This window comes from Nomascus leucogenys, chromosome 18 (assembly GCF_006542625.1).
Source record: "Nomascus leucogenys isolate Asia chromosome 18, Asia_NLE_v1, whole genome shotgun sequence".
NCBI classification, from domain to species: Eukaryota; Metazoa; Chordata; class Mammalia; order Primates; family Hylobatidae; genus Nomascus; species Nomascus leucogenys.
This window is the reverse complement of record NC_044398.1, coordinates 32000139-32026837: the sequence shown is the minus strand read 5'-3', so window position 1 is coordinate 32026837 and position 26699 is coordinate 32000139. Positions and strand designations below refer to the sequence as shown.

The window sequence follows — 26699 nt, the reverse complement described above, 5'->3', positions numbered from 1 at the left end:
CTGTTGATTTTTTTAATTAAATTGCTTTATAATTTCTAAGCACTGGTACCACAAATGTTTCTTGAAGAATTGGAATAAGAAAATTACAAAGAAACAAACGTGTCCCCCACTTTCAACTCCTCCCTTTTCTGGGATTATTGTCTTTTTTTTTTTGCATGTACTTTCAGGATTTCCATCACAAATAGTTTGGTAATTGTGTTCTTATCGTTCCTTGAGAAGAAAACAGAAATGTGTCTGAGCATCGTCTATTTTCACAACACAGAAAAATATTTGATGCAGTTTATTATAGGATTACAATGTATTTTTTAATCTAGGAAATACAATTTTAATTTCTTTCAGATTTAGATGTCTAATCTTTTGAGACATACAAAAATAAACTATTGAATAAGCTGGAGTCATGCACAAGCCTTTATATTGCCGCTCAGATCTATTAAATGGCATCTTATTTAACTTGAAACAAAATCCAGTAACTACCATGTGGTAAACATACTCCTGGTAGCATGTCAGTCACTCTGAAGTATTTTGATTTTTAACATTTCCTAACGATGAAGTATTTTTCTTACTCCAAACACATTACAAAGCACTCTGCCATTTAATTTTTAAATTCATTTCTGTATGTATTTATTCAACAGTATCTTAGTGATAGGAGGTGCTCAGTAAACATTTGTTGAATAGGGGAATGACTGAAACATACTACTTAAATAGAGTGCTGTACAAAATGGCACATTATTAATAACTACATTGGAATTTTTAGAAGTGCCTGATGCAGGAACAAATGTAAGCCTTTTATTCACAGCAAAGCTTGAGAGATGAATAGCAGGCACATGTTGTGTGTGATTTATTCATACACACTAGTATGAGATTTATAGGCATCTATTAACCTACTCGAGTTCCAATTTTGTCTTAGGCTAGTCTTTTGTCATGATTAGCTATGTTGTGAGTCTATGTTAAATAACAGGCTGTCTGTACTGAAATATGCAAGAAATATGAAGACAGAAGGCCAAAATTATTAAATATGTACATCATTTCACTTAACTATAGGTATATATCTGCTTATATGTGTTACAAAAATTAGAGATGTACATGCATCTCACAAAAGCAAAGGGTTTTTCTTTTATGGACATGAGACTCATTGTTATAGACTGAATTTATCTACAAAAAAATAAAATCCCTACATGAAGTAAACTCCAGTTCCTCAGAATGTGATCATATTTGGAGAAAAGTCTTTACAGAAGTAATGAAGTTAAAATCAGGTCATGAGGATGTGGTCTAATCTAATATGGCTGATGTCCTTAGAGGAAATTTGGAACACACACACCTAGAGAGGAAACATCATGAGAAGATACATCTCCTTGACCATCTACGGGCCAAGGAGAGAGGCCTCAAAAGGAATCAACTTTGAACACAAACACCTACAGAGGAAACATGATAAGGTACATCTCCTTGACCATCTATAAGCCAAGGAGAGAGGCCTCAAAAGGAATCAACTCTGCAGACACCTTGATCTTGGACTTCTGATCTCCAGGACTGTAAGAAAGTAAATTTCCATAGTGAAGCCTCCCAGTCTGTAGCACTTTGTTACAGCAGTCCTAGCAAATTAATACACTCATGAAGTAATGAAGAATACAGCATGACCATATGTGGAAAAAGAAGAATTCCTTTGTTCTCCTGATAGTCTCAGTTTTGGAAAAGATGAATCATCTCAGCCTGCATACTGTGGTGGGACCTGATCCGATTCCTCCTCCGGCTAAAACACCCTCAAAGAAAGCCACTACTTTAGCTAATGCTTCTGATTCATCCCTTCTTCAACTGATTATGAATTTAAACATAATTGATTGCATTGGCCACTTCCAAATGATAATCCCATTAGATTGGCCACTGTAACATGGTTGAGGATCTAAAAGAGCTTGCATGCACCTCACGCTTTGAAGGGGTAGCTCATTCCTGGATTTTCCCTTAAGGTCTTAATGTCACTTGTGTGCTTTGTATCCATACATGCACAGTCACAATAAATATGAGAGAGGAGGAGTGTGGAGAGAAACAATCCCCACTCCCCTTCTTCCCCAACCCAGGTTTGCACAGCATAGGAATAGGGTGCAAATTTTGCAACTAGGGTAAATGCAGCGGCACTGCCAAAGTCATATATGAACACCACATGTCAGGGGTGAGGAAAGGTCACAGTTCTATTTGTCCTGATACAGGACATATGGTAACTTTTACAGAGCCGTCCTACTATATCATGTATCTGTTCTTCCAAACCTGTGCCATTGCTCAGTGTGGCAATACATCTTCCCTGTGGACTAAACCTGGCTCTTGGATCCAGGCAGCTTCTGCTGGCATGGCATGTTCTAAGTTCGTAACTATACAATACATTTCTCTGCACCATCTTAGTGAAACAACATGGGAATAGAGTTCTATAATAGTAATAGAAAAAGGTCATAATTTTCCATGCCTCATGATTCAGAATAATTAATTTAATAACTGTGTCATATGAGAAGAGCAAATAAAGAGAAGAAAAGGGGTGTGGATATATATGATCACTGATGCATATACAATTGCAAAGAAAAACAAATTACCAGGGTAATACTGGAAATGAAAGCTTGGTAAGAAATAGTTTTCAGATGTTAATTTGATTCTTCTATTGAGTCTTAAAGCTGCAGTGTCTATAAGTGCACTCTTTATCCTCCCTTGTTTTTATTTTTAGCAGTTACATAACCTTATGTCTCTAAAAACCAGTTAAACACCTTCCTGATCTCTACTGGGAGTTTTCCCCAAGTAGTTCTCTACCTAGACTATCACAGGACTACTATTTCATTCACAACTTCTTGCTGGAGAGTGTTTCATCAGAGGTGTTAAGAAAAAGTACAGAAATTAATAAACGAAGGAAGAAACAAAATAAAATGCCGTTCTCTCTGGACACAGTTAAAGTCTCTGGGGTTGGTTCACAATAAACACTGAGATTCTAGATCTTAGATGAGCAGTTTGCTTCTCCTGCCACAGTCTGCAGGTTCTCAAGAACAGATTATTTCTGAGTACTAGGATATATGCCTAAGTTCCACGTTATAAATATACGCTTCGAAAGTGTGTAAATAATTATTTCCATTAACTTTGCAGATCTAAAAGCAAATCTTTGTTTGCTTGATCAGGTAAAACTTAAACCATAACTACTTTGTTTCCGTTTTGTCTTCTTCAACTGTTAAAGAGACAGCAGCCTTGCCCTTTCCAAATTAAGACTCCCAATTCTGCTATTCAAACGGTGGGACTGTGTGTATCCCGGACATGACACATTCCAGATGCTGCCAGCACCCTCCACCCCCAGGCCTTGCAGAGGGCCTGCCCTTTCCACCAGTGGCCTCCGTGGCTTACCGACAGTGTTTATGGGATCCGGTCAGGGTTTCGATCACAAAGCACTCGCCATCATTGAGACAGTATGCAAGGTCCTTGTCTCGGCAGGGTTTGAAGTGCTCGGATCGCTCTGTGGAATATGTCGTCGTATCTGTAAGGGAAAGCACAGAGGGAAATGCTGTCAGCAGTACATTCTGACACCAACAACTCCTGTCACTAGCCCTGGATCTCTGTATGGAGGCCTTCTCATGGGCTCTGACCTCTGGGACTCTAGACAGACAGCTCCAGCCCTCCGTGGTACTGACCAAATGCAGCTGGCTGTAACCACTGTATTCAATTGTCTTATTTCTCCACTAAATTTTATCTATTGGAGTCACTCTGGAGAAGCCCCATTTGAGGAAAAGTAAACACTAAAAGCTGAATGATCCTAAGTCAAACACCCCAAATCCACCCTCATTAATTTCAGTTTTAACAAACATGTTGTATGAAGGATTGAAACAACATTCCCTTCCCTTTATTGCTGCCAAATATAATTAAACATCTGATCAATGTATATTGTGACTGTTCTGTGGAATCCAATGTCAGTTTGGGGGATTTTTTTCAGTTACAGCTATAATTGGCTAATAGCTAAGCCAATTATTCTTTCACTTTCTCCTTTTATTATGTAATTAAAATGCAAATGTTCTAAATTCTGAAACAGATTCTCAAATATGAAGAATGTTTCTGGTAAATATTTAACAGCACCAATTATTGTCATTTTTTAGCATATCTTAAACATGCGTTTTTAAAATCATAATTACTTACATTTTCAAATTAAGTTATACATCAATATCTGCATCCCAGATACGAGACTAACCATAAATAAGTGCTATCTACAAGATACAGACTCTGTTACCACATGTAGACATTATTCTAATTACAGAGTTTTAAGCAACTATTAGCTCCAATTCCACCGTAACATTCAACAAAAAATATACTTAAAAAGTCAAAGAAGAAAAAATTATTCAGCGCTTAAGCTTTTAATTTTCTTTGCAGAGATTTAGATTAATAATAATATTCAAGCATGGGATATTATACCAGCTTATTAACTGCTCTTGTTTTAATGTGTCTCCCAAATTCCACGTGTTGGAAAATTAATCCTCAAATTCATATGTTGATGATATTTGAAGATGGGGCCTTTGGGAGGTAATTAGGAATGGATAAGGTCATCAGGGTGAAGTCCCCATGATGGAACTGTTGGCTGCTCAAGAAGAGAAAGGACACAGTTGACATGCTCTTGCTCCCTATCCATGTGATGCCCTGCACTGCCTCAGGGCTTGCAGAGAGTCCTTGCCAGCAAGAATGCCCTCAGCAGATGCAGCCCCTTGACCTTAGACTTCCCAGCCTCCAAAACTGCAAGAAATAAATGCATGTTCTTTATAAATTACCTAGCTTCAGGTATTCAGTTAAAGCAATAGAAAACGGACTAAGACAGTAAATGAAGGTCACAATGAGCTTCTTCCCTGATTATCCTCACAACTGATGGTGAGTGATCAGTTTAAAAGGAAACTCACCCTTGTCTCTCCCACATCTAAAAATCCTCATGGGCTCTCCTGTGGGAATAACTTTAAAATCCATAGTAGGGCAAACTAGGGCATGGGCCATCTATATGTTTGTCTATCTGGTCTCTTCTTGCACTCTAAAATTTTACGCAACTTAATTTTCAACTATCATTCTATTTCCCCAAAATACCAAGAACTGTCACACTGCTCCTTCTTCCCAGACCTTCATTCTTTGTTGAAGACACCCAGAAATCCTCAGAACTTAGATGATCTCATCTTGTGCCTCCCAGTGCCTCTTATCACTTTCATCATTGCATTCAACACTGTAAGTAATCCTTTCTTTGTTTTATCTGTTCCTTTCTTCTATAAGGTCCTTGAGGGCCGGCATGGAGGCTTAATGAGAATTGGAGCTCATAAAAATATCTCCAAAATATCTAATCTCATTAACATCAACAATAAATGCTATAAATGAAAGCTATAATTAAAAACTTCACTACAATTTTACAAAAATTAATGCATTTTGTACAGCAAAAAGTGAAATAAATATAATTTAACATTTATGTTATCATTTTAGTATACTTTTTATAATATTGATAAAGACTGCAAAAGTAAGGCCTTCAGATTCACACAGACCCTCACACATATGTTACTCATATTCCATGAGCACTGAAATAAACCAGTATTGGTGTTGCAATGGGAACTTATGTTTTCCATTTCAAAATATCTGCTTGTTAATACTTTGGCACAAAATAAAGGCTCTGCAAAACACACACATTTTCCATCTTGCAGGAGATTCTCTACAGAAAAGATCTGTTACTCAAGACAGTATGTGATAAACAGTCACACAGAATCAATCTCTCTATGGGAAATATTTAAAATTCAAGAGCTCTGAGCAAAAAATTCAATATGAAACGGTGCACAGTTGACTGCTACTCTGGCTGCTGAAGTATATTAACTCATGATCAGTTAGTTAACTTTTCCTTTAATTTCTTATTATCCATTTATTGATATTCACTGATCATGCTTCTAAGAACAGTTTTTCATTAACATAATCTACAGCATAAAAAGTGAGATCCTTATTTTATAATCAGTGGTTTTAACAAGCTACAGACTTCAAGTGCAATACAATGGCATAGCAATTACAATCAATTAATTTCCATCTGACAACTGCTGTCTCTAGTGGTTACCGCCCCATTCTACCAACTGATTTCTCCATCATGTTATCATCTATCGGCACATTACAGAGGATCAGAGACCCAGGTAAATGGCTCTGCAAAAGTCTGGGGTGGGAAAGCTCAGATATCAGGCTTAACATGTACTGAGGCTTTCCATTTCCATAGCTTAAAGAATCTCCAAATTAATTTAAAATGCACATGCTTAACCTTCACAATGACTTTACTGAATTCAAAGAAAACATCATTATTATAACTTTTTAATGACAATATAATAAACAATAATAAAATATTGGGTATGATCATTTAAGTAAATAACTGCAATTATCAATACATTTGAAACCTTAGAATATACCTACGCATTTTACTATATATTCTCTATATAGTATTACCCAACTGAAATCACAGAGGCATTGGGTAAGGTAAGTGTAATTCATCATGAGCTGAAATTTTATTCTTGAAAGTCATCATGCAAAATATGTGTATGGAAATATAGGCAAATTCTGAACCTTTAATAAAATCACTAGGTTGCTATGCTAACTCTAAGACCACCTACTTAGATTTTTGTTGACTAAATAATAAGAATACTGTGTCTAAGTCACTCTTACCGAGGTTTTCTATTACTTACAACCAAACAAAGCCTACTAAAGAGATGCTAATAATTTTGGATGATATCCTCCTACATTTGTACATCTGATTAAAGTTCATGTATGTATTCATACATCTATTTAATTTTCAACATACAAGATGTACTACAAAACACATAAAATAGAACATAAATAAGAATGAGCCAAAAATAAAATATAAGGTGCAATTCTTTATTTTCTTTCTGTGCCCTAAGGTGGCACAGTGTGCTCTAATGTATCCAGCTGAGTGTTTTATTCTGAAGAAGAAACATGGAACATTTGTGAGAATGAGAACATGGATAAGATCTAATGCCAAACTATAAAAGTTATGATCCTAAACAACCTTGGTGTGTCTTAGTAATCAAAAACTCTCATCTGTGAGCAAATTCAACACTTTTGGAAGCTTGTTTATATTTTTTAAAGCTATGCCACTTTTAAGACAGTCCAATACACTAAGCTGGCTATACTCTATGGTACTATTTTGGCATGTATTTAATCAAACTTCTGTTTCTAGGAATGTAATTTGGTAAATAATTTGTTATAGAGCTATTGCCTTCAAAACAATTATATGGATGAAGGTTCCTGTAAGTAAACAGGAGGGGCCTAATATTCCTGTGAATACCAATTGGTATTTCAAGGCTTTCTTTATGATCCCTTATTCCAGAGTGGGCCCTGCTATCAGACATCATTCTCTCCACATTCATCAGCTTCTGAAGCTCCCATCTGACTTGACCATGAGCTTGCTTCCACGGAGCAGAGCAGGTCTTCACATCTTTAATCCATGGGCTTATGGATGGCATGACACAGAGGCGCAGAATAGGTATTTATAGAAGGCAGAAATTTTGGCCCGGCGCGGTGGCTCACACCCATAATCATAGCAATTTGGGAGGCCAAGGTGGGTGGATCACCTGAGATCAGGAGTTGGAGACCAGCCTGGCCAACATGGTGAAACCCTGTCTCTACTAAAAATACAAAAAATTAGCCAGGCATGGTGGCAGGCGCCTGTATTCACAGTTACTTGGAAGGCTGAGGCAGGAGAATCACTTGAACCCATGAGGTGGAGGTTGCGCCATTGCACTCAAGCCTGGACAACAAGAGCCAAACTCCATCAAAAAAAAAAAAAAAAAACAAAAGGCCAACTTTTTTATATAGCATTTTTCTAATTGTTTGTGTTAAAAAGTGGTATCATAGGCCAGGTACTCTGGCTCACACCTGTATCTCAGAACTATAGGAGCCAAGGTGGGAGGATCACTTGAACCCAGGAGTCTGCGACCAGCCTGGACAACATAGGGAGACCCCCATCTATACAAATAATAATAATAATAAATTTGTCGGGCATGGTGGCGCATGCCTGTGACCCCAGCTACTCAGAAGGCTGAGGTGGGAGGATCACCTGAGCCCAGGAGGTCAAGGTTGCAGTGAGCTGGTATTGTGCCACTGCACCCCAGCCTGTTTGAGACAGGACTGAGTGAGGCCCTGTCTCAAAACAGGAAAAAAAAAAAAGTGTTACAGTGAACAAAAACTCTATTTAAAAAATTTCTGGAAAGCGAAGTAAGTTAGGATATAAGAAGGGCTCCAAAACAACTTAGGGAAAGAGCATGGAATTTCGTTAAAGGAGGGAAAAATCAGCTCAGCAGCATGGAAGACAAACGAGGAGAAAACAAAGCAAAACAATTAGAAAAGATTTTCCAAAAAAGAGGGACAGGAAGAATAAAGGAGTGTTAGGATTAAGATGAGCAGAGATGCTGCTAAGAAAGGGTTTTCCAAGCACCATGACCAAGGTCTAGGGATCAGTTTAAGGAAGTACTGTTGCTGGCATTAGAAATAGTACCCCATCACTTGGGGCCAGAGGAACTGTGCGATTATCTGGATCACTCATCTGGCACTAGTTATATGTAGTTTAATGTGTTTTCTTATTTTTTTATACATTTCGGTCTCTATCCCCAGGGAGGTCAGGGAGAGTGCTTTGCTTTTAAGTTTTCTATTCTTTCCACATCATGTAGCATACATAGTAAGTAATCAGTAGAGTAATTAAATGCACAGTGAGAGGTGGTGGTGGTGAATTCATTAAAGGCAAAATGGGAAGAAAATGTTGGGTTGGAAGACAGAAATCCCCGCAGATTTTGCAATGAAAGTTAATTTATTAACGAATTACAACGATGACTGGTTTCCCCCTTAAGTACTGAGTTGAATCTGAATATTACTTATGGAGGTTTCTATGTTGCCCGCACAGTGCAGCACACTGTGGGAACACATACATTGTTGCAGGAACAAGAGTAGGAAATGGGCTATTACAGATAATAATTGCATGAGATAGTCAAAGACAGGGAGAGATTAATTCAGGCTATAGTTACCTCTGAGGGTTTCTTAAAGTGTTGGCATTGGAGCTGGGCTTGAATATGTGTGATTGAATTGGCACAGGAAAAGGAATCCTGGATGGGAAAAACAAGATCGCCCCCCGCCACCAAAATAAATAAATAAATAAATAAAGGAAATATTGAGACTCAGATTAGACCCTAAATAAATTCTTCACACTCCTGGCTTAAAAATGTCAGATTTCCTCTTTGTCCGCTAGAGTTGCGCTGGGGGACGCGCCACTACTTTCTTTGTAGCGGGTTTCCGGCGGGCCATACGCGCAGCAGCAGGAACCCAACCCCTGCTGACCTTGAGCTCCAAGAGTTCGTTTCTTACGTCCGCGGAAGTGCAGCGGTCTCAATTCTTAGCGCAGAAAAATAACTACACATGGGCAAAGGAGATCCTAAGAAACCGAGAGACAAAATGTCATCATATGCATTTTTTGTGTAAACTTGTCCGGAGGAGCACAAGAAGAAGCACCCAGATGCTTCAGTCAACTTCTCGGTTTTCTAAAAAGTGCTCAGAGAGATAGAAGACCATGTCTGCTAAAGAGAAAGGAAAATTTGAAGATGTGGCAAAGGCGGACAAGGCCCGTTATGAAAGAGAAATGAAAACCTATATCCCTCCCAAAAGGGAGGCAAAAAAGAAGTTCAAGGATCCCAATGTACCCAAGAGGCCTCCCTCGGGCTTTTTCCTGTTCTGCTCCGAGTATCACCCAAAAATCACAGGAGAACATCCTGGCCTGTCCATTGGTGATGTTCCGAAGAAACTGGGAGAGATGTGGAACAACACTGCTGCAGACAACAAGCAGCCTTATGAAAAGAAGGTTGCCAAACTGAAGGAAAAATACGAAAAGGATACTGCTGCATATCGAGCTAAAGGAAAGCCTGATGCAGCAAAAAAGGGAGTTGTCAAGGCTGAAAACAGCAAGGAAAAGAAGGAAGAGGAGAAAGATGAGGAAGATGAAGAGGATGAAGAAGAAGATGATGAAGATGAAGATGATGAATAAGTTGGTTCTAGTGCAGTTTTTTTTCTTGTCTGTAAAGCATTTAATCCCCCTGTACACAACTTATTCCTCTTAAAGAAAAAAACTGAAATGTAAGGCTGTGTAAGATTTATTTTTAAACAAACAAACAAAAAGTCACATTCCTCAAGCAGTTGTTTTTTTTTTTCGCTCCCATAGAGTTCATGATATGACGATTCTCTACGAAAAGGTAAGAATCTGGCAATGCAATCTAAAAGCTTTTAGGATTAGCAAACTACCTTTACAAGCCAGGAGCCATTTAAATATGGTTGTTGACTCTGGCAGTCTCTTCTGTAGGAACACTGTAAATGAAACCTGCTGCCCTATATTGAAATTTCCTGTAGAATCTGTCATTTATCAGGCACCCAGGAAAGAGCACTGGCATGAGACTGCGTTATAAAATATTTAATGGTAAAGGGAAATTGCAAGAAGAATGCAGTGGTGTTTGAAAGGGAAACAAACCATTTCTCAGCTGGCAAGAGGCAAAGATAGCTTTCTCCCCGCTGCCAAAGATCAGACAATTGTTCACTTTGCTGGCATGGGAGAAATGGGGAGTATAGGGCAAGGATTTTAAAAGTTCAATTGATTCGTGGGGCTGCTGTGAGAACTGACAGTTCTTGATGTATCCCAGAGCCATTAATTTTTGCAACAAATGTAGAAAGGAACCTTGTTAAAGTTGCATGACATATCTGCCACGTTGCAGTTTGAAATCCTGCTTTTAAAAACTGTTTCAGCTTATTTAAACCTGAATGGGACATAGCTTGTTCAATGGAAGTGCATTTATTTGGGAATTGCAGAGCTTATCTGAAACTGAATATATTTCCTTTAACCAGCATGCAAACACATGCATATTTCAAACTGCTCTGAACTATGATAATAATAATAGCAGCTACTGTCACTGGAGCCCTTGGCTTATGCTAGGCTCTGTGCTATGTGCTTCAGAGACACTATCTCTGCACCCCACATCATCTTCCTGAAATGGCCTATTTTATGTTACCAACTATCTCTAAATCCAATAGTGGGTTGTTGTTTTTTTTTTTTCCGCATCTCGTTAAAATTCTCAAAAGCAACTGAAACTCATAATCCTCTTGCCTTTGTGGAAACCTTTCTTTCCTTGGAATCTATGTTATCACATAGTCTTGATTTTCCTCTTGACTTTTGACTTTCACCAACTTAGTATCATCTAATCTATGCTTAAATGCTGGATTACTTAAAGACTGGCTTTCAAATAACTCCAAGCATATACTTAACACCATGCTAAGTGTTTTCCTTTAGCTGTCTTTTGTGCATGCAGAGTGGCCTTGTCTCTGCCTCGTTCCATAAAAAATCATGAAGTAGGTTGGTTGACTATTGTGTGTGCTTATTTAGAAATATTATGATCTGGATTACAGCAGGGTTGTTTTCCACTTGCTCAAATTTTACCTTACTTACACGTGAGCAGTGAGTAGCATGTACGTAGAAACCCCAATACCTTCTGCTAAGAAAAGAAAATGGCCATTTGTAGATGGATCTTAAACTTCAAAGAGAACGAGTCTATGCTGGTGGGGCCTTTTTCATGCTTCTCCAGCACAGAGAGAACTCAGCTAACAGACTGATTCTATCTTCTGAGTCAGGTGCACTGGGAAACTTGAAAGAGATGCCATCATAGGCTTGAATTACATGGCTGCCCTTCCTCTGACATCAAGTTTCCTAAGCAATTTTCTAATTGAAATGTGATTTCCAGCATTAATCTGGATGCTATCCATGGTGGGGATGGTGTTTCATTCTCTATAACATCTTTATTTCCCAAATGTGTCTTTATGTGAACTTCTAGTGGATAAAAGTTTCTCACACATAGAAACAGCCTCCTGTCTGGTCTCCCTGTACCTCACACTGGCTTCTACTACTTACTCAAGAGTTAACATCGCTGGGCGCGGTGGCTCACGCCTGTAATCCCAGCACTTTGGGAGGCCGAGGCAGGCGGATCTCGAGGTCAGGAGATCGAGACCATCCTGGCTAACTCAGTGAAACCCCGTCTCTACCTAAAATACACAAAAAAATTAGCCAGGCGTGGTGGTGGGCACCTGTAGTCCCAGCTACTCAGGAGGCTGAGGCAGGAGAATGGCATGAACACAGGAGACAGAGCTTACAGTGAGCCGAGATCACGCCACAGCACTCCAGCCTGGGTGACACAGCAAGACTCCGTCTCAAAAAAAAAAAAAAAAAAAAAAAAAAAAAGAGTTAACACACCTACCTCAATAGCACATGTGAGCTCTCTTCATCTTGTGGCTAAAACTCCACTGAGTCTTCATTACGCAAGATTAACAAACACTTCCTAGCTTATTCAGCAGTTCCCCACATAAGCCATCAGAGAAGGCTCCCTGGGACTGCACTTCCTAGTCTCTCTCCCACATTTCTTGAGCTCCAATAATACTGGAACACATATGGCCACTTTTAGACTCTATGAATTTAAATGTGCTATTCCCTTTACCTCATACACAGCTATATGTCTCTAACAAATAATTTCTAATTGTTTCAGATTTATGTGAAATGTAAGCACATACTGAAGTCTTCCCTAGCTCCTCAGGTTAGAAGTGGCTGAAAGTATTCAGAGCTCCAGGCACACTTCCTATTCATCTCTAATACTGTGATGGTCACTCTGAATTGCAGTTTAACTGCTTACATGTTCAGTCTCCATCCTCTTCTCAAACTAGATTATGGGATCTTAGGGACCTAGCAAGTCAATCTCTGTATCACCATAATTTATTACAAAGCCTGACACACAATAAGTGCTTAATGCATGCTTTCTGTGAATAAGTATCATAATGGTTGTAAAATGAAGATTATACCAACATCATAGGCATACACAAAACTTCAGAATGATAAGGTAACAGCACCTTGTTGCTCCAAATCTGGAATAATGTTTTTGGAAATGAATGATGAAAAACATATTTATACTTCTGTGAACATACCTGAGGCTGACTAATAATGAAGGTTTTTATTTTCATGTTCATGGGTTCCATGTAAAAAAGCATTTTTTAGTGAGAATTTATGTGTTTGTTTATTAAAGAATTTTCTCCCACATCCAAATTTCTTGTCTGGAAAGTATGTACGGATGTGATGTTCAAAATATTTAATCAGTCATATGGAAATTATAGGACTAATCAGAATAAATCTGTACAGCCATAAGAGAAAAGCAGGGTCCTGGAGGTCCCTCTGGGGCTAAATGTTAACTCTTGTTTCTGGATTAACAATGAGGAGGTTTGGGAACCCAGGCATCCAGGGTGGCATGGGGGCAGACAATTTTCAGGGGGATTTGAGCAGTCGTTATTTACCATATAGAATAAAATTATTGTAATTTCTTAACAGTCAATACAATTAATGAAGTGCACTGCTGTACATCAGGTCTACTCTCATGGTCTACATCTGTCATTAGTATAATTTGAAGTCAGGTATGTGATGCCTCCAGCTTTGTTCTGGTTGTTTAGGATTGCTTTGGCTATTAAAGCCCTTTTTTTGGTTCCACATGAATTTTAGGATTTTTTTTTCTAATCCTGTGAAAAATGACATTGGTAATGTAATCGAATGGTTTTGAATATGTACATTGCTTTGGGCAGTATAATCATTTTAATGATATTGATTCTTCAAATCCATGAGCATGGGGTGATTTTCCATTTGTTTATGTCATCTATGATTAGTGTTTTGTAGTTTTCCTTGTAGAGATCTTTCACTTCCTTCATTAAATGTATGCCTATGTATTTTTTTTGTAATTTTTTTTGTAAATGGGATTGAGTTCTTGATTTGGTTCTCAGCTTGATTATTATTATTGGTGTTTAGCAATGCCACAGATTTTTCCATGTTGATTTTGTATCCTGAAACTTTACTGAAATCATTTATCAGTTCTCCATTCTGTACCACTTATCTATATGTCTATTTTTTTATTCCAGTACCATACCGTTTTGGTTACTATAGCATTGAGGGCCCTAGATTTGATAAAGCCACATACCTATGATGAACTGACCTTTGACTAAGTCAACAAAAATATACACTGGGCAGAGAACACTCTAGTCAATAAATGGTTCTGGAAAAATTGGATAACCATATGCAGACGAATGAAACCATACCCATATCTCCTACCATATACAAAAATTAACACAAGATGAAGTTAAAGACTTAAATGTAAGACTTGAAACTGTAAAAATCCTAGAAGAAAACCTAGGAAAAACTTTACTGAACGTTGGCCTAGGCAAAGAATTTATGACCAAGTCCTCAAAAACAAACATCATAAAAACAAAAATATATCAGTGAGAGTTAATTAAACTAAAAAGCTTCTACAAAGCAAAATAAATGATGAATATAGTAAACAGACAACTTACAGAATGGGAAAATATTTGCAATCTATGCATCTGACAAAGGGCTAATATCCGGAATCTACAAGGAACTCAAACAGCTCAACAAGAAAAATAAATAACTCCATTAAAAAGGGGGCAAAACACATAAACACACACTTTTTAAAAGAATACATACAAGCAACCAATAAACATATGAAAAACATTCTCAACATCATTAATCATCAGATAAATGCAGATAAAACCACGATGAGATACCATCTTACACCAGCCAGAATGGTTAATATTAAAAAGTCAACAAAGAACAGATATTGTGAGGATGTGGAGAAAAGGGAATGCTAATACGTTGCTGATGGGAGTGTAAATTACTACAACCTTTATGGAAAACAGTATGGAGATTTCTCCAAGAACTAAAAATAGAACTACCATTTGATCCAGTAATCCCACTACTGAGTATATACCCAATGGGAAAGAAATAGTTATATCAAAAAGATATCTGTACTTGTATATTTTTGGCAGCACTATTCACAATAGTGAAGACATGGAATCACCTTAAGTGTTCATTAATGGATGATTAGTGAGTCTGTGTGTGCATATATATAACATAAATACCGTATTCCATATATATATCATACAGTATACACACATACACACACCAGAAATACCATATCACCATAAATACCATAAAGTACTACTCGGCCATAAAAAAGAAATCATATCTTTTGCTGCAAAAGATTTATGAAATCTAGGACTCTCAAGGCTTAGTAACCAAAACGCCATGGTGGTGGTATAATAATAGATACAGATCAACAGAACAGAAACTGGAGGCAATGATCCTAAGTAAAATAACTCAGAAACAGAGTAAAATACTTTATGTTCTCATTTATAACCGGGAGCTAAACAAAGGGTACACATGGACATACCGTGGTAAATAATATACACTGGAGACTACAAAAGATGGGAATGTGGGAGGAAGGTAAGGGTTGAAAAACTACCTACTGGGTTACCAAATCACTTTTTGGGTGATGAGTACACTAAAAGCCCAGACTCTACCATTATGCAAAATATTAACGTAAGAAATCTGCACTTGTACTCCCTAAATCTATAAAAATGAAACAGATATATACATATAAAATAAATAAATCTATTCTTAGGACTTATAGTTTTGACAATTCAAACCAACAACCTTGGGATAAGAGAAACTTTAGAAGTCAGCATGCAGTAATAATGCTTGGAATAAACCTATTAATCCAATATAAATACCATTTTCATTTTACAGAAATGAAACTGAACTATGGAGGGACCACACAACAGTCTTATTATTTCACACCTCATCCATAGAAAGGCAAGGAAAAGCCAAAAAAGCCCAACTCCATAAAGAAATCTCTTTAATATTCTGCATTTCCAGCCGTGCTGGGTTTCAGACTCTTTTAAGCTACGTATATTCAAGCTTCTCCTTGCCAAACACTCTATTTATCACTCCAGAATAAGTAAATAAGAGCAATTAGAAGGCACCATTTTTTAGCAGTTCATTCATCTTGGAACCCATCTACCCAACACCATTGTTAAAAATATTTTTATTTTTAATTTTTGGGGGTACATAGCCGGTGTATATATTCATGGAGTACATGAGATGCTTTGATACAGGTATGCAATGCATAATAATCGCATCATGGAAAATGGTGTATCCATCTCCTCAAGCATTTATACTTTGTGTTACAAACAATCCTATTACACTCTTAGTTATTTAAAGTGTACGATTAAGTTATTATTGACTATAGTCACCCTGTTGTGCTATCACAAAATAGGTCTTACATTTTCTATTTTTTTTTGGTACCTATTAACCATAAAAATAGGGAATGTTTCACAAATTTGCATGTCATCCTTGTGCAGGGCCATGACAACTTTCTGTGTATTGTTCCCATTTTAGTATATGTGCTGCCAAAGCAAGCACCCAACACCCATTTTTTTGAGCACACACTAAAATACTGTGCAAAGTAGATATTGAGGGGAGGTAGGTGAGTGCAAAAATAAAGACAGTGCTTGACTCGGGGAATTTCTATTACTTTCTCTTTCAAATTTTTTCATTCCATTATGGCTTTGAATTAATGTCTAAACATTGACTTGATTCTTCAAATTCCTTCATGAAAATGAATATCACTCACTTTAATTACTTAAAAATCTTATTTTTCCCCTTAACAGTTTTAGCTCTTATTTGAATCATTTATTCTAGTGTTCAGAAATCCAAGCACTTTCTTCTCTGCCTGGGGTATAAAGAAAGGATAGATATTGCAACACAAGAGCCTGGCTTGAAGCCCTGCTTATGCATTGGCTAACTATGTCAAGTGTCAGGGCAAAAGTAGAAAAAATATTCTAGGAGAGTTCGTGGAGAGGGCACTTTTGTCAGTAGTGGTGTGGCGGCTCTGCATTTTATGCAGTAAAGGCTTAGAGAGTGGGTTGAGGTGGGAACTAGACATATCTTAATGCAGCCTTTGCATAGGAAATATGTTTTTACTTCTATGGTGTTCTCATTTGGATGGGTTGAGAAACTGAGATTATAACAGGACTAACTCTAACACTAGCCCCAGCCACCACCCCCAGATTCTCAGTATCTTGTCTGCAAATCATGGTGCAAATAAAGTCAATCAAGAGAAGTTTCCTCCTCAAAAAATAAAGCCAACTGTCAAAGACACTTTAGAGAGTATTTACTCTGGCTGACCAGAAAAGTTATGAAAATTATATTAAAGTACTTTAAAAGATGGATAGTTGTTTAAGTAAAAGGATGATATCTTTAAGCCGTCTTATATCTCCAGCCCCAACCCTAGATAGCATATTGATAGCTGTACAACAGAAGATAAAGAAATGCTAAATCAGGTGGAAAGGATACAACTTCCGAGACATGGCACATGAGAAGTGCACACAAGCAGGAGAGGAAATGCAGGCATGTGACCAAAGCGTTAAGGACCAAGAAGACCAAAAGGGACTCCAGAAATATAAGTCAAAAGAGCACTTGGAAGCTTAAGATATTTGAACCTCAACATGTTCAAACTTTAAAAAAATAGAAATTTAAAAATTTTTAAACAGAGAGAAAGTTACTGATATGGTTTGGCTGTATCTCCACCCAAATCTCATCTTGAATTGTAATCCCCATAATCTCCACGTGTGGAAAGGACCTGGTGGGAAGTAACTAAATCATGGAGGCAGCTTCCCCCATGCTGTTTTCGTGATAGTGAGTGAGTTCTCACAAGATCTGATGGTGTTATAAGCCTCTGGCATTTCTTCTGCTGGCCCTCATTCTCTCCCCTGCTGCCCTGTGAAGAGGTGCCTTCTGCCATGATTGTAAGTTTCCTGAGGACTCCCCAGCTATGTGGAACTATGAGTCAATTAAACCTCTTTTCTTTTTAAATTACCCAGTTTCAGGTATTTCTTCGTAACTGGGTGAGAACAGACTAATACAGTTACTGACTAAAAAGACAGGAAATCAAGAATGTAGCATTAACCCCTAAAATGTCACATTTGTTTAAAACAGGCAACTAGAATGTATTCAGTCATTAAGTCATTTATCATTTTGAAAACATCCAGGTCTTAGGGATACGCAATCAGATTATAAAACAATTACATTGTTCTCCAAATCTTCTTGCATGAAGTACCCAATACATTAACCATTTCACTTCTTTGAAGAAGTTTCATCCTGTGCACCCCTGTTTATCTTCTTCATGACAGTGTTGGTGTCATCTTAAGCAAAAGTGCGAAAGGTTTGTTTCTTGGTACTACATTGGGACTCTGTGTTTTAGCCTCAGATGAAATTTAGTGTGCTGAGTTCTAAATATCCAGCTTAATGCTTTGTAATGTACTTTTGCAGATCTGGGTTTGCATTACTACTTTACTACTTGCTGGCATTTTGAACATGAATAAGGTGAATATATGAAAGCATATAATTCATGGGGTTTCATGAAGCCTAAATGAGAAAAGAAGACAATGTGTGGTAGTGGGATTTTCACAGTGCTTGGCACCAAGCACATCTCTCCCTTCTTTACTAAATAAGTCAGCACATATTCATTGAGCATCAACTGTATATCTAATTCTGTAATATCTCTGTATGATGCCAATTAAAGTCATTTATTTAACAATCTATCATTGAGCATCTAATATAAGACTGCTGAGTACTGTATTGATTCCTGGGGTGGAAAGTGAGGAAATCGGTTCAGATAATAAGGCATGTCTGCCTCCCAGGAGCAACAAGGCATGTGTGACTGTCATGTACCCAATCTATACTCTGCTAAGTGCCGGGCAGGGGAGAGTGGTGTCTAGGTGGCTAATATGCTCATAATGCTTTCTAACCTCTAAGCACTTGTTTAGAGATACTGGATGTGGTTATAGCATTTTAAAAGATATATAAGCCCTCCATAGGGCGGTTCATGGATTCCTCATGTGCTATTACATAGACTAGATCAATAAAGAGTGGGATGCCCCCATCAATCACTAGTAAGGTGATGATCTCACAAGTGCACTACCTACAACTTGACTTTCATACTGACATCAGAAAGAGAATTGATCCTTTTCTGCATTATTCCATAAAAATTTTTTATGTTTTTACTTTTTTCCAGAGAGGAGAGAGACACACTTATGCTTTATTCAGTCATGTTTGTCTTATTCATCTCTGTAAGATGTACATCTTCATATCAATGTACATGAAGAATATTTACATGGGACAAAGGGAAGGCGTGTGGATCTTATTTGACTCTTGGCTTAACCATAGCCAACTATTTTCTTTAGCAATTCTTAATTTATCTGAATCTTATTTATGTAATATGATTAAAATATTACTTATTAATCATTTTTATGAGTAAAGGCCCCAATGCATTATAGACATGCAGTAAATATTAATTTTATCATACATCTTCTCTTCTTTAAAATTTTCCCTTCCATTTGAATAGACATTTTTCCAAAGAATATATAAATACATCCAACAAACACATAAAAGATGTCCAAAATTGTTAGTGTTTATGTAAAGTAAAATCAAAACTACAATGAAATATCATTTCACACCCATTAGAATGGACAACAGTGAGTATTGGCAGGAATGTGGAGAAACAGGAATAGTCATACAATGCTGGGGAAAGTAAAATGGTACAGCTGCTGCAGAAAAGTTTGATCATTCCTCAAGATGTTAGAGTTACCATAAGACCAAGCAATTCCACTCCTCACATAAGAGAATTGAAAACAAATGTTCATACTTGTTTATGAGTGTTTATAGAACTATACACACAGTAGCCAAAAAGTGGAAGCAACTCCATTGTCCACCAAGTGATGAATAAACAAAAAAGTTGGTACATCTATACAATGGAATATTATTAACTAATAAAAGACACTAGTTACTGATTTATGCTACAGCATGGGTGAACCTTGAAAGCATTATGCTCAGTGAAAGACAGTAGGCATAAGTCTACATATTACATAATCCCATTTATAGGAAATGTCCAGAATAGGCAAATCCACAGAGACAGAAAATAAATTAGTGGTTGCCAGAAGCAGGGAAGAAGAGTGAAACTTTATGTTCCTATCTTTTAACCTTGGTTTCCTATAAACCCTTTTTTATGTTTCCAGTTTAGTAAGAAGTAAAAGGGGACAAATATGACTCAATAGTTAAGATTCTGCAAATAAATAACAGTCAATTTCACGTTATGCCTTTGTAAACCATTTGAGAAAAAATAAAGAAAAACCCTCACGTACCTCCCAAAAACTCTTTGCCTTATTGACAAACTTAACTCCCAGACCTTTGTTTCAGAACAGATATTATTGAGAAAATTGGTCCAGTCTCTGTGATTGTTGGAAAGCAATTAAAACAAAAATCAAAGAGCTATAACCATCTGTTCACTTCCAATTCTTATCTCTCCATTTGCAGAAATAACAGCTATGTATTATACTGCTTGTGGATCATTCAATATTTTGAGTATGAAAGATAACGGTTGTCATTAGCCTGGCCAACATGGCAAAACCCCATCTCCATTAAAAATACAAAAATTAGCCAGGCGTGGTGGCAGGCACCTGTAATCCCAGCTACTTGGGAGGCTGAGGCAGGAGAATTGTTTGAACCAGGGAGGCAGAAGTTGCAGTGAGCCAAGATTGCACCACTGCATTCCAGCCTGAGCAACAGAACAAGACTGTAAAAAAAAAAAAAAAAAAAAAAAAAAAAAAAGAAAAGAAAGAGAGAGAGAGAGAGAGAGAGAGAAAGAAAGAAAGAAAGAAAGAAAGAAAGAAAGAAAGAAAGAAAGTAAGTTAGATAATGGTGTGGTGGTCTTTGAAAGTTATTGCTGAGAAAATTCGGAATTTTTAACAGAAATTCCAATTTAAGCACAGATAGTAGGCTAGAAATCTACTCTCTAACTTTACCTCTCTGATGGTGGAAGCCATGAGCTCCCCTCCCTTTGTGTTGTCTGAAGCTGTTTCCCAACCTGCACCACAAAGTAGGAAAATAGTCATTTTCCTTGATATCTTAAAGTTTGCGAAGAGGGTGCACTGTCTGCCCCTTCCGCACTGCACTCCATATCTCCTTTTCTCTTCTACTGGTGTGACTTTTTTTTTTTTTGGTACATACCTAGTAAAATGAGCTTTTGCCCATCCTACCTGGCGAACCCTTCACAAAGAATAAGATTTAGTTCATGTGGAGAAGAGTTCAGTATACTATGGTCCCAGGCCCAAATCTAGTCTGCCACCTGTTTTTGTAATTACAATTTTGCTGAAACAGTGCTGAGCTCATCTGTTTATGCATTGTCTATGGCTTTTTGAGCTACAGTCAGTTGAGTAGTTGTGAAAGAAACCATCTGACCCATAAACTCTAAAATATTTATTATTTGACCCCTTACACAATTTACCAACCCTTGATATAAAACATTACTGGGGAAAGTGGCTTTCTCACAGATTATATATTTGAATTACTAGACATTTTTGTCATTATTTATTTCAGTGCTTTAGTGTGATATATTTCAAAAAATATATGTAGAAGATGTCTAACCACAAATTAACCACTAGGGTACTGAAGTAAGACAGACTTGATTTTGATCCTAATTCTGATATTTTTACCAACTGTATGATGTTCATTAAGTTCTTCTTTTTTTTGTTTGTTTTTCTTTGTTTTTGAGAAACAGGGTCTTGCTCTGTTGCCCAGGATGAAGTACAGTGGCATGATGATGGCTCGATGCTGCCTTAAACTTCTGGGCTCAAGTGATCCCCTGCTGTAGCCTCCAACAGTGCTGACTTAACTTATTGAACCCCCAGTTTCCCTACTTGTAAAATGGAGATAATGAGAGTACCTACCTGTCAATGAGAATGATTTTGGCTGAGAGTTCAGAAAGCTCAACACAAATGGCTTAAATCTGAAGGAAAATAACATTATCTCTTTTAGCAGGAAAGGGTTCCTAGGCTGTCTAATATAGTTGCTTAACTAGATCCCCAAAAATAAAGGACTCATTCTGCTGAGCCATCATTGGCTATATCCTTAGGCTAGGCTCCCTTGTCACAGATAGCTGCCACGATTTTAGGCATCACATCTAAACATCATCACTCCTAATTCATTAACAAGATTTGAGTCCCATGACCACCCCTTGAGCATTGTCAGACTGAATATTGGCATTCCCCTGAGTAGCTTAATGAAGCAAATGCATGGCCATGTGAAGGACAGTGGGCTGATTGTTGGCATAAAACTGAAATTCAGTTGAAGTAAAGGCCATGGAGGATGAAATGTGGGCAGCGGCCAACAATATCAGCTAAGATTTTTAAAAATGAGAATTATATAAATGAATGCATGTAACAACATGTAGTGTGTAGTCAATAAGTGCTGGCACCTCCTGAGAGCTGTGACATCATTTTTTTTTTTTTTTGGTAAATTTGTTGGTAGTGTTCTTCCAAAATATATTGTTTAATATAAAGTATGCTTGAATTAATTTTATTAAGAGTTTTAGAAGAACTGCATATTATTCCATTCAATAACTGAAAAACTTCCAGGATGTAATGAGATTGGATAATTATCATTACTCAAACACAGATGGACTCTGTATCGTTCTGCAGCACACACTCACCTATCAGTGATATTTGCATCCACCTCATATTAAGTCTGTATCAAATACTTATATATCCCCAAGGTCACTCAGCGTAATTAACTGCAAAGTAAACTTCATTAAGATGAATGAACGTGCTATTTTCTTTATCAAATCACTCACTGAATGCCCATGATTTTTAAAAAGGTGCCCATCTTTTTGCTCACCTAATTCTTGCTTGGCTCAGACACCGTCTTCTAGAGCTATTATTTGCAGTCTCTCTTATCTGCCCTCAAAGACACAGAATTCCACATTCCTTTTGTCATAGCCCTTGTCATACTGCATTGTAAATGCCAGTTTACATGTTTCCTTTCCCTTCACCAGACTGTGAGCTTTGAAAAGGTAACTCCTGATACACAGCATGTACTCCTTCCATGCTTCAGGGAAAACGTAATGAATGAATGTAAATGTCCATTGAGAATGTCCATATTGAGAGAAAGCTGCCCTTATTTACACATCCCTGACCATGGCAAGACTCTTGCTTGCACTTACCGGATTGAAAGGCCCATCCCTTTTTCTTTTTTTTTTTCTTTTCCTTTTTTTTTTTTTTTTTTTTGAGACGGAGTCTCACTCTGTCACCCAGGCTGGAGTGTAGAGGAGCCATCTCAGCTCACTGCAAGCTCTGCCTCCCGGGTTCACGCCATTCTCCTGCCTCAGCCTCCTGAGTAGCTGGGACTACAGGTGCCCGCCACCACACCCAGCTAATTTTTTGTATTTTTAGTAGCGACGGGGTTTCACTGTGGTCTGCATCTCCTGACCTCATGATCCGCCCGCCTCGGCCTCCCAGAGTGCTGAGATTACAGGCATGAGCCACCGCACCCCGCCCCCATCCCTTTTTCTCCCTTTCCTTCTCCCACTGTCTTCAATACTACAGAAAGATTGGAGCCATCCGGCGGTATGATGTTTTTCTTTTCCTCCTCCCTGGCCAGGGCACGACATTTTTCCATGAGAAAAGAGAATAAGGAGACTCAGACTCCACCCAAAATTAAAAGTCAATGCAATGGGTACCTACGAACCAAGAAGAGTACCTTGTAGATATTCTGAGTAGGTGTGAAAAGACTCCAGGAACTAAAATTGCTAAATTATGAGACATTTATTTAAAACAATCCCATAAATGACATAAGCATACAAATCTCCAAAACCTTAGCTATGGATACAGTGACAAGACATACTACAAGGAAAAATGTCTATAGAAAACGATGAATACAGAGTTTTGAAAGCCCCTGCCTCCTATACTGAGGGATGTTCTAGGAAAATGCCTCCATGTAGCAGTAACTCTCTCTTTAATCTCTGCCTTTTGAAATCTCATCCATTTTCCCACACGCAACTCAGAGTCAATTCAGCTGTGTACTCTTCCCCAGTCTTCCACCTGGCATTAACCTTGATCTCCTCTCTGATTCCTCAGCATTTTACTGCTATTCTTAGTAGAACACGTATCACTCTCTGCCTTGCACGCCGGCTATTTTGTGGGTATTTGTCATTCCTGCAGCCCACTGGGGAGATCCTGAGCTCCTTAAGGACAAGGGCCATAATTTGCTCATCTTTTCTTCCCCATTGTTACGGACCACCTAAGCTAATATAGAATAAAAAGACAGGGGTAGATCTTGATTAATAAACATATCTGAATATATTCTTCCCATTACACTTCACTGCAAAACTGAAAGCCTCTTTGTGAACAGACTGTTTTCCTTACGCAAGTAGGGTTTTGAGAAATGAAAAATTATGTTCAAAAACTCGATTGTTGATCCTTTCTGTGTGATCAGCTATATAAGTAGAAAAACATTCTTTTTTTGTTAGGGTGAGGATATTGCACCAAATATAAATTTCCTATGTTTGCCTAGTTCTGTTTCTTGGGAGAACCTATATATCCTTCTAATTTAATTGCCTCAAGAGATTGGATTTGGCAGATAATTTTGGATCATAAATATCAGTTTCTTTCTCTATCTACTGTCTTCCCAAGCATTTGAGACCAAAATATCACAAATGGATCACATCAGAGCCATGAAAGATAAGTGATTGATTGTCTCCTTGATATTGATCTCATGCCAGTAGAGAGATGAGACAACATGGAATTTGCCTTCTTTTTGATTTATTCATGAAACAGGAACTTCACCAAAGTCTGGATATCATTCAAAATCTAACCATAGGGCTGCCATGTAGGGTGGTGGATCCCCCATTATTAGAAGTATGCAAGCACAGGTTGGGTCAGCCACTGATCATGGGTGTTGCAAAAGGATTTCTTCCCCTGGTCAGTGTTGGACTAAATAGTCACTAAGGTCCCTTCTAGATGTGTTAGTTTGTGAAAGGTCAGCCCTGTATTCAAGCTGGGAGAAAGAGCTAGAGTGGCAGAGGAGAAACTGTCCGCTCCCCATTACCCTGGTTCCCCATGACATCAACAGGCAGTTGGTGGTGTCACGATGCTACACAAATGTGAGGCGTAGGCTTCCAGGCTCAAACACAGCATGTACCAAACACACTGACACAGTGTCTTAGTCAAAATTTTGAACTGTGAAAACTGATTAATTTTGTATCCAACTGAAATTCTATTTCACAGCAAAGCAGTTCCCCAGCTGTGAGAGGCTGAACACTATGGCTGCAAAGAAATCAATGATCCTTCTATGGTACTCAAGGCATCTTTATGATTCCCTTTGGGTGACAGACAACTTCATGTGACCATGGTTCTGATAAATACAACCCAAGCATTTCAACCAGTGGGCAAACAATTGCCCATAAAGCTATCCACTTCTCTCTGTTAGGTAGTCACTGGATCACTGCCAGCAGAGCAGGGTGGAGCTCACAGGCTGGGCCTCTGTCTGCTCTCACTCATGCACTCCTTGGCATCCAGCTTGTTCCCATCTGCAGAAACATTATAATTTCCAAATGTTGAAGGGATTCTAATAGTGCTGAACAGAAATGTGTGCACAGTCCAACTCCAAAACTGGAAAATGTTTATTTTTGTCACATCTTCCCCTTGACGTAAAACCATGGTCCACTTTAATAAACAAGTTGTATGGTCAAACTAGCTTTTTCCAGATAGGTTTTAAGGAGAAATGACTCTAGGTCTAGCCATAAAAAATAAAAAGAGAAAAAAAATAGTTCCTCAGTGGGGAGTGACCAAGTTAAAACATACATTTTTTTCCTTCTGATGTCTCCAAACCATTAGATATGGTAACATGAACTGCGAATCTTCAAGAAGACCATTTAGGAAGCACAGCTTGCAGTTTATTTGACCATGGGAACCTTTGTTCCTGGCTCCCATTGAAATTGAACTGAAATTCCACAGAAGCACAATTTAGGAAATACTGAATTAAAGTAAAACCCATGGGTCTATAGCATCAGGGGATTTTCATAGTGTGGTCCAGAAAATATCAGAAAACCAAAGCATTTTACACAATTCAGAGACTGGTAAAAATAGCACTTGCATGGAAATGGTCCCTTTTTATGAAAAGCCTGAGGAAGCTATAAAATCACTTCTACTTGCATGAGTGCCAGACCAAGAATAAAAAGAGAGAAGATGAAAAGATGACAGGTGAAAGGAGGGAAAGCGTTGAGGAAAAGAGCATCAGTAGAGAGTGACCAGGTCCAGCAGGTATTCTGAGCACAGGCAGAAGGTGTTGTTCCAGGTCTACATGCAGGCAGAGCTGAATCCTCAGGTCAGTAGTAAATAGTGTGGGCCTAGTTTTCATGCCGTAGAATACAGATGACTAAGATTCTATTCTAAAAGTCCAATCATTTCAGACAATGAGATTTCTCTGCAGTAAATACGAAAGCCAGGAAGCAGCAGAGATAAGCTCAGTATGTTGTTCAGTAGAAACACAGACTGGACCACTAGATGGCCAGAACTGAGACATTAAATGGAGCAGTGGGCAACAGAATCATTCCCCAATCACACCTGGTTAATGTCATCAGCAATGCCAATTTAAAAGAAACATAAATTATGCTAAGAACCTCAGTGTATATTATTATATTTCAGATGTTAAGTTGGTGCAAATTTATATTGACCAACTTAGAAAGCCAGGTGGACAAACTTGTACTTACAACCAGGTAGGAAACGGTATGGAAAATGCTATTTATCAAAGGCTTAAAAATATTTCTAATTTTTGACCTCATATTTCCACATGGAATCTGTCTAAAGAAAACATCCTAAATATGAAAAAAAAATTGTTGTTCAAATATCTGTATTGCCATATATCTATATGAATAGAAATATTA

General features: G+C 37.9%; 1 protein-coding gene, 1 non-coding gene and 1 pseudogene across 5 annotated transcripts in view; 1 reads left to right on the top strand and 2 right to left on the bottom strand.

Moving 5' to 3' along the window:
* The window catches only part of NRG3 (neuregulin 3), a 1121259-nt gene that overhangs the window by 629080 nt on the left and 465480 nt on the right, over positions 1–26699 (bottom strand). For all 4 annotated transcript variants that reach the window (XM_003274520.4, XM_003274519.4, XM_030798793.1 and 1 more), the window contains exon 2: positions 3367–3496. In XM_003274520.4, coding sequence (XP_003274568.2) covers positions 3367–3496 — 130 coding nt within the window. The remainder of the gene's footprint in view (positions 1–3366; positions 3497–26699) is intronic.
* On the top strand, positions 9427–10048 carry LOC101178011 (annotated as a pseudogene).
* On the bottom strand, positions 16240–16345 carry LOC115831311. The gene has a single exon (XR_004026834.1). It is a non-coding gene; the product is annotated as a U6 spliceosomal RNA (small nuclear RNA).